The 8,946-nt window shown below is 40.3% G+C and overlaps 1 protein-coding gene across 3 annotated transcripts in view; it reads right to left on the reverse strand.

Annotated features, from left to right (window-relative positions):
* Window positions 1–8,922, reverse strand: part of eml3 (EMAP like 3) — an 82,728-nt gene extending 73,806 nt beyond the window's left edge. Inside the window, exons 1-2 of one of the 3 annotated variants that reach the window (XM_034106051.2) lie at window positions 8,734–8,922; window positions 8,440–8,620 (exon numbers count right to left, since the gene is read on the reverse strand). In XM_034106051.2, the coding sequence (XP_033961942.1) occupies window positions 8,440–8,464 (25 nt within the window). In that variant the 5' untranslated portion in view covers window positions 8,465–8,620; window positions 8,734–8,922. Of the gene's footprint in view, window positions 1–640; window positions 707–8,439; window positions 8,621–8,733 lie in introns of those variants that run through there. The other 2 variants (XM_034106052.2, XM_071206510.1) reach the window with 2 other exon arrangements.
* Between the last annotated feature and the right edge of the window lie 24 nt (window positions 8,923–8,946).

An 8,946-nucleotide genomic window follows, 5' to 3' on the forward strand; every position in this document is an offset into this window, starting at 1 on the left:
ATTAAATCCAATTGCTTTGTCACAAATGATGAATTCATGATTCAGGTTATGAAGGTCAATTCACAAAGAGACATGTTTCCCTGGTGAATCACAATCCTACGAGTGGGTGTGAGGTCTCAACACTTTGGTGGTCCTTGTTGAAAAGCCACAAGTATCCGATGATCCCAAAAAAGCAGAAGAATTTGATTCCAAAGCCGAGAGAATGTGATTTCCACTTTGCTGCAAAGGCCTGAGGTCATTCCAGGTCTTGTGGGAGGCTGGCTGCCTGACAGCTGCACAGCCACACACTCTTGGACTCATCAGAGCTCTTTGAAGCGTGACACAGCTACACAGGCCTTCTGTTTCCAACTGTTTGAGGAAGTTTACAAAAACGTCCTTTTTCATGCAGCTTGATTAGAGACAGAATGCTAGAGGAAGCGGCAGATATAATTATCCTAGCATGCTTTCTAGTTTTATTTTCAAATCTGTTTGTGATTTTGGTTATTGCCTGTTCTCCAAACATATGTGTCAATAACGAAAAGCGTATTTCTTGCCTTGCATGTAGTGTGAGATCAAATGTCAGTCTTTAAAAAGCTAAATTATCTCTGTTGGCACGAACCGGATAAGTCACATGCAGCATATTCCCACAGTGTCCACCCACTCATTCTCCAGCGCTCCACCAACGGTTCCACATAACGACCTCAACCAGCTCCAGACGCAGCCTGTCCCAGAGCGCACCGCTCACCACAGTGTGCTACAGCACCTTCTTTGATTTGACGCTTTGCTACAGCTCAACATCCTGTACGCCCCTGCACTACTAAGTCACATCCTATCTGAGAAGTGAAACAGAGAGCAGCATGGGAGATACACTTTCTCTTCTGTTACTGCACATCTGCATGGCTCTATTCCGTGTGGTATACTGTCGGGTTAAAGGGCTCAGTGTCTATACTGTGTGGGGAAAGAAGTTATACTTTGAATCACAACATTTTAGTTTTATTGAGACATCCTCTCCTTCATACATTTCAGGTGTGAGTCTCCGGTAACATTTTCCTTCAAATAATATCAGTACTTTAAGCTCATGAAACTTAATATCTGTCAATCAGGACACAGATGTTGATATCTTTCATTGAAGGCTGCAACAAACGGTTCTTTTTATTATGGATTAATCTGCGGATTATTTTCTCAATTAACAGTAAGGGTCTATGAAATGTCAGGCAATAGTTTTTCCCACTTCGGCAAAGAAAAAAACGAAGTTCTTTGTTTTGTCACAAAAGACAAACATATTCAGTTATGATATAAAAAATGGAGAAAGGTATAGTCTCAAAATTTGAGGAACTCATAAGTACATTTCCCTGCCATTTCTGCTTTAAAAATACACCTGAAAATGAGCAGAATAGGCTCCTTTAATGATTGATTGCACATCAAAATAGTTTTCTTTTTTGTGATCGACTAAAAAATGTACCAACAACTCGATGAAGCTCTATTATCATCTATCTCTTGAATCGTCCCTACATTTGACAAACCAACCCAAATGTCTTGTATTGTGGTTAAAGTCAGGCTTTCAAGTGACAGAAGTTGGGAGCTTCCATCCGAGACCTCTGTCAAAGACCTGGTTTTAAATGACAGATTAAACTGATCACACTAATCTGTTCAATCTAATCAAATGCAATGACAGGAAGGAATGGAAGGCCCAGACAAAACATATTTTCTCAGCTCTTTCAAAATCCGGCTCAAACGCGTTTCTAGCTGCACTAAACATTCTCATCACTAACAACAATCTATTTAATCAGTTTTCAACAGTCAGTCAGCCTGGAAGCGTCTCAATGAACTGAGAGAAGTCCGGAGGAGACGTTACATGTGTGAGCCGGCAGCGCTGGCAGCGGCTCAGCATACAGTCTCTGCTGCTGCTGTCATATCAGACTGAAACAGACACACACAGTATGCAAGACCCTGCTTGCTCTGCATGCAGATAACCCAACGGTGAAGAGCCTGCTGATGGAACAAATCTCTGCAGCGCGAGGATCTCACTGAGTTAAGAGCGTAGTTATACCGATTTTATAACGCATTCATCTTTGGGATGTTGCTTTTGTTCTTTCTGATTCCCACGCCTGGTGCCAGTGCATTGGGAGTTCAAAGACACTTGTGCCAGATATCAAAGGATTTGTGTTGTTGATACAACACCTGAGTTTCAGTACGGAACTTACGGCAAAACAATTATTTGAGAAATGGGTCATAGAATGCATTTTTTTCAGTAGAGGTGGATTTGATGGACTTTGCTTCAGATCAGGGACTTTTAACTAGAGAAACGAAACATAAAGGAACGATGAATCTGACCAGACACATGCTTTTCGGTCAGTAACAAGAAAGCTTTAAGCCATAACTGTTTACCTCCAGACTCCAGAGAACAGCAGGCCTGCTCTCTGTGAAGAGGCAGTATTACAACATTCTGGGGAAACAGTGAAAAAGCTGCTGATGCAACTTCCTGCTGCTCACTGAACAACTAGTCCTTAAAGTGTTTGTTATTCACACTTTAAAGAGGACAACTGTGTTTTCATACAAGTTGTTACTCTTATGTTCTTAGTTATCACTACTGTTAGCTTCAACAGTCCAACACGGAAAGAAACATACTATTGTGTTTGACATTTTTAAAGAAATTAGTACAAATGTGTTTGGCAAAGATTCACCATTTGTTGTACTTCATTTTGGCCTTTAATAAGAATGTGACTCACTCAGAACCGTAAACGGCATTCAGTGCAGTGTTAGTATGCAACTGGGAAAAGGTTTATTCTTATCTGGGGGGAAACACGGAGGTTCACAAAATGTAAATACTGCTAAGGCAGTTATGAAATACAAGTGTATTATGTACGTGGCTGTACAAGTGAGCATCAAAAGACAATTGCGTCGTAGTCCAGTTGACATTACATACAGTGAACGCACTGGGGATGACAGGTGGGGTCTGCTGCCACATTGCAGTGTTCTAGCTGTTCAAGGTCAGTGTGCGTGCCACCTGTTATCCCCTCATTATGCTCTTACTATATGTATGTCCATTTACAGGCTGCCATCGGCTGTCCGGAGAGTGGACGATGTTGTCAATTTATTTGCCACTAAAAAAGTGTATATATAATATTTAAAGGGACCCTATTCTGCTGATGTTCAGGTGTATATCAGTACGTAGTGTCTCTACTTTAAAGAGTCCTCTCCTGCTGATGTTCAGGTGTATATCAGTATGTAGTGTCTCTACTTTAAAGAGTCCTCTCCTGCTGATGTTCAGGTGTATATCAGTATGTAGTGTCTCTACTTTAAAGAGTCCTCTCCTGCTGATGTTCAGGTGTATATCAGTATGTAGTGTCTCTATTTTAAAGAGTCCTGTCCTGCTGATGTTCAGGTGTATATCAGTATGTAGTGTCTCTACTTTAAAGAGTCCTCTCCTGCTGATGTTCAGGTGTATATCAGTATGTAGTGTCTCTACTTTAAAGAGTCCTCTCCTGCTGATGTTCAGGTGTATATCAGTATGTAGTGTCTCTACTTTAAAGAGTCCTCTCCTGCTGATGTTCAGGTGTATATCAGTGTGTAGTGTCTCTACTTTAAAGAGTCCTCTCCTGCTGATGTTCAGGTGTATATCAGTATGTAGTGTCTCTACTTTAAAGAGTCCTCTCCTGCTGATGTTCAGGTGTATATCAGTATGTAGTGTCTCTACTTTAAAGAGTCCTCTCCTGCTGATGTTCAGGTGTATATCAGTGTGTAGTGTCTCTACTTTAAAGAGTCCTCTCCTGCTGATGTTCAGGTGTATATCAGTATGTAGTGTCTCTACTTTAAAGAGTCCTCTCCTGCTGATGTTCAGGTGTATATCAGTATGCAGTGTCTCTACTTTAAAGAGTCCTCTCCTGCTGATGTTCAGGTGTATATCAGTATGTAGTGTCTCTACTTTAAAGAGTCCTCTCCTGCTGATGTCCAGGTGTATATCAGTATGTGGTGACTCTACTTTAAAGAGTCCTCTCTTGCTGATGTCCAGGTGTATATCAGTATGTGGTGACTCTACTTTAAAGAGTCCTCTCCTGCTGATGTCCAGGTGTATATCAGTATGTGGTGACTCTACTTTAAAGAGTCCTCTCCTGCTGATGTTCAGGTGTATATCAGTATGTAGTGTCTCTACTTTAAAGAGTCCTCTCCTGCTGATGTTCAGGTGTATATCAGTATGCAGTGCCTCTACTTTAAAGAGTCCTCTCCTGCTGATGTTCAGGTGTATATCAGTATGTAGTGTCTCTACTTTAAAGAGTCCTCTCCTGCTGATGTCCAGGTGTATATCAGTATGTGGTGACTCTACTTTAAAGAGTCGTCTCCTGCTGATGTTCAGGTGTATATCAGTATGTAGTGTCTCTACTTTAAAGAGTCCTCTCCTGCTTATGTTCAGGTGTATATCAGTATGTAGTGTCTCTACTTTAAAGAGTCCTCTCCTGCTGATGTTCAGGTGTATATCAGTATGTAGTGTCTCTACTTTAAAGAGTCCTCTCCTGCTGATGTTCAGGTGTATATCAGTATGTAGTGTCTCTACTTTAAAGAGTCCTCTCCTGATGATGTTCAGGTGTATATCAGTATGTAGTGTCTCTACTTTAAAGAGTCCTCTCCTGCTGATGTTCAGGTGTATATCAGTATGTAGTGTCTCTACTTTAAAGAGTCCTCTCCTGCTGATGTCCAAGTTCGTATCAGTATGTAGTGTCTCTACTTTAAAGAGTCCTCTCCTGCTGATGTTCAGGTGTATATCAGTATGTAGTGTCTCTACTTTAAAGAGTCCTCTCCTGATGATGTTCAGGTGTATATCAGTATGTAGTGTCTCTACTTTAAAGAGTCCTCTCCTGCTGATGTTCAGGTGTATATCAGTATGTAGTGTCTCTCCTTTGAAAGAGTCCTCGTTCCTGCTGATGTCCAGGGTTCGTATCATATGTAGTGTCTCTACTTTAAAGAGTCCTCTCCTGCTGATGTTCAGGTGTATATCACCCCCACGTATGTAGTGTCTCTACCCGTTAAAGAGTCCGCTCCTGCTTGATGTTCAGGTGTATATCAGTATGTAGTGTCTCTACTCTTAAAGAGTCCTCTCCTGCTGATATGTTCATGTGTATATCAGTAGGTCAGTGTCTCTACGTTAAAGAGTCCTCTCCTGCTGGATGTTCAGGTTAGCTAACCATCAGTGTGTAGTGTCTCTAACTTTAAAGAGTGCCTCTCCTGCTGATGTTCAGGGTGTCTATCCAGTATGTAGTGTCCTCTACTATTAAAGAGTCCTATCCTGCTGATGTTCACGGTGTATATCAGTATTGTAGTGTCTCTACTTTAAAGAGATTCTCTCCTGCGGATGTTCAGGTGTATATCAGTATGTAGTGTCTCTACTTTAAAGAGTCCTCTCCTGCTGATGTTCAGGTGTATACTCAGTGAGTAGTGTCTCTACTTTAAAGAGTCCTCTCCTGCTGAATGTTCAGTATGTAGTGTCTCTACTTTTAAAGAGTCCTCATCCTGCTGATGTTCAGGGTGTATATCATATGTAGTGTCCTCTAACTTTAACTTAGGTCCTCTCCTGCTGATGTTCAGTTGTATATCAGTATGTAGGTGTCTCTACTTTAAAGAGTCCTCTCCTGCTGATGTTCAGGTGTATATCAGTATGTAGTGTCTCTACTTTAAAGAGTCCTCTCCTGCTGATGTTCAGGTGTATATCAGTATGTAGTGTCTCTACTTTAAAGAGTCCTATCCTGCTGAATGTTCAGGTGTATATCAGTATGTAGTGTCTTCTACTTATAAGAGTCCTCTCCCTGCTGATGTTCAGGGTGTATATCAGTATATAGTGTCTCTACTTTAAAGAGTCCTATCCTGCTGATGTTCAGGTGTATATCAGTATGTAGTGTCTCTACTTTAAAGAGTCCTATCCTGCTGATGTTCAGGTGTATATCAGTATGTAGTGTCTCTACATGTCTCCATGCTTTAATGTTCAAAAAGCTCTTTATTTTTCTCATTCTGCTGCAGAACCTCTTTTCCCCCTCTGTCTGAAACCACAGTCTGCTCTGATTGGTTAGCTGGCTGCCTCTGTTGTGATTGGTCAACTGCTTAGATATGTCCCGCCCCTCAGCCTATCACACAGAATGTGTTGGAGTCATAGAGGTTGGAGTGCTAGCCAATAAAAGCATTAATGTTACAAAATGATATTATGTTACAAATGAATCACTGCAAGCTTTAATTTAAAAATGAACAAATGAAGATATTCATTTGCATGTGTGAGAAGTTGTGTCCAAGGTAATAATAACATATATAGTACAAATAATGGTGAGAAATTAATAAACATAAGACATTAAACAATATGTAATATGTAATTCTGCATCCTTTTACCATGATATATATTCATGTTCTAATATTGTTATTTTCATTGTGAAGTTCATTTTGGCCATATCACCCATGTAAATGCATGTTTTAAAAGTCTTCATAGTATATTTGGTAATATGGGTGGAGACAAATAATGTATATTGGCATCTTCTTGTTGTCAGTGCATCTCAAACTACAACAGATGTTCATCTCATCTGACCCATGATATGGTGCAAGCCAGTCAGCTGACATTAAGCCTCGCTGCATCAGTACAACCACACGACTTGTTTCAAAAGTGATTGAATCACCTTCATTATGAAGCATTAGTGGATGATTTCTGTTTCAACACAGATGTCACTGAGGTAAGTGGCAGCCTCTACACTATGTGTTACACTTGCCTCCAGCACTGAGCCACAGCAGCCTTGCCCACATATGCTGGCTGAGAACTCATGTGATATTTACTGTTCCCCAGTGCCTCGCCGCCCCACCTATTTACGAGACAAGCAAACACAACATCAGCACATGAGGTGGGAGCCGGGCCTACATGTGTAACAAAAGCAGCATTGTGCAACACTGTTATAGCTCCATTAAACTGTCAGCAGTGGGGAAAGAGCAGGTTGAGGACTGTCCGTGGGAAGCAAACTGCCTGCGCGTCAACGTGGACAGACTGTTCATAACTGACTGAAGATCATAAACAGTGCAAACGATTATATACACTTTATACTTGTTTTGCATTTTCAACCAGACAGCTGAGTTTTCTTTGCTCTCTGACAGCTCTGCTGATTCAGCTACTGAACACTCCAGCCAGGACTTTATCCGATCGAAAGCTTCACAACACAGAGAGATTCATAACGTTACCGAACCAGAGACGCTGTCACATTAGTCACAACAGATATCTACAGTTAGGAAGCAAAGCAGTGTTGGAAGAACTACTCAAATCCATTACTTTAGTTCAAGTACAAATACTGTGGTCTGATAATACTTCACTTCAAGTAAAAGTCCTGATTTCAAAATGTTCTTTAAGTAAAAGTACAAAAGTTTAGCATTCAATTGTACTTAAAGTACAAAAAGTAAAATGACTCATTATGCACCATTGCCCATTTCAGATTATAAAAAAAGTACATAAGTATTATTATCTTATTGCACATCAAGTATCAAATGTAAAAGTCCTTATTATGCAGAATATATTTTTCCACAGTGTTTTATTATTATGGTTATTATATTATCCTATTTGTATGTAATAGTATTTTTGTGTAGTAATCTTACCTCGATGTGGACCAAATGTAGTAGATTAGTACTAGTAGTACAGTATGAACTAGTAGTAGTGAATTAGTATATGATCAGCATATAATATGTTTTCATAACTGAGTGTGTAAAAAATGTTAGTGGAGTAAGAAGTACAATATTTGCAATAGATGTGAAGTAAATTACAAATGTCAAAAAAGGACTTAAGGACAATACTTGTCAAAATAAATGTACTAAGTAACTTTCCACCACTGCCTAAACCTGCGTGCCAACATAGCGACAGAGTCTGACAGCAAGGCTAAAGCATCATGCTTTAAAACCGAACTGGAGCAGCTGCTCTGAAGCAGGACCTGCAGCACACCTCCACAGACTCCAGAGCTGGCATGGTGTAACACAGTTTAGATCGAGACATGCATCACTATATTAAACATCAAAAGTGTACAGGGCGTTTCTCGATGGCATCTAGTATGAAGCCAAACAAACAGTAATACTGTGCAAAATGTGTAAGCACCACAACACTTTCTTAAAAAGTTGGAAAACCCGCCTGTTGTCCCACTGTCATCTTCCATCAAAACACAGGCTACCAATGAATGCGTTAGGAAGCATTACGAAATATCTGTAAAACGTTATTACATTAAGAGCTGCTTCAAGAAAGATGTCCAGCCGAACTACCCTACGTAAAATGCTGTAAATCATGTCGTATGTATTGATGACGATAAACAAGATTGTTTTATTGTATTTAATCAAAGTGTTCACTCCATAACCATGTGTGCGACATATCCAAATAGTCAGGCAACTTTCCATAATGCTGTTTTCAGAAGAGAACACGCACATAACAGACACAAAATACAGCTTTTTTGCTTTTTCACTCACCCAAACTGTTTGTGGAGGAATCCATAATCCGAAGTTTAAGTTGTGGAAGGTTTCTTCAGAGGGGAAGCCTGGACCGAGGTGTGTTTTCCATGCTGAGAGGAGTGTCAGCAGTCACACTCTGGGGACGAGTGTCAAACTCCCGGGGTAAGCAACAACAACACCGGAAACGGGGGCAGTTTTTCTGTAAAAAGAAAGGATGTTGTTAGTTGAACCATACATAAATAAGAATAAATAACTAAATCACGTGAATATTAATTAATTACATAATTATGGTAAACAAAGTAACGAACTTACAAAACAGGACGTCGCTTGTGGAAAGATTCAACTTGCCCTCCGGAAGTGGTGTAGCTCATTATGGCTAGCTTGATGCTATTCGCTTCAGGGCACCATGCAGAGATAAGTTATGGAAGTCAAAAGATGTATCAATGTTGCTTTTATAAGCTGTCTCAAACAGTCTTCAGTCTCCTTGTGTGGCGCAGTAAAGACAGTCTACCAGAAGTGTTAAAG

This window comes from Pseudochaenichthys georgianus, chromosome 18, assembly GCF_902827115.2.
Source record: "Pseudochaenichthys georgianus chromosome 18, fPseGeo1.2, whole genome shotgun sequence".
Taxonomy (NCBI): Eukaryota; Metazoa; Chordata; class Actinopteri; order Perciformes; family Channichthyidae; genus Pseudochaenichthys; species Pseudochaenichthys georgianus.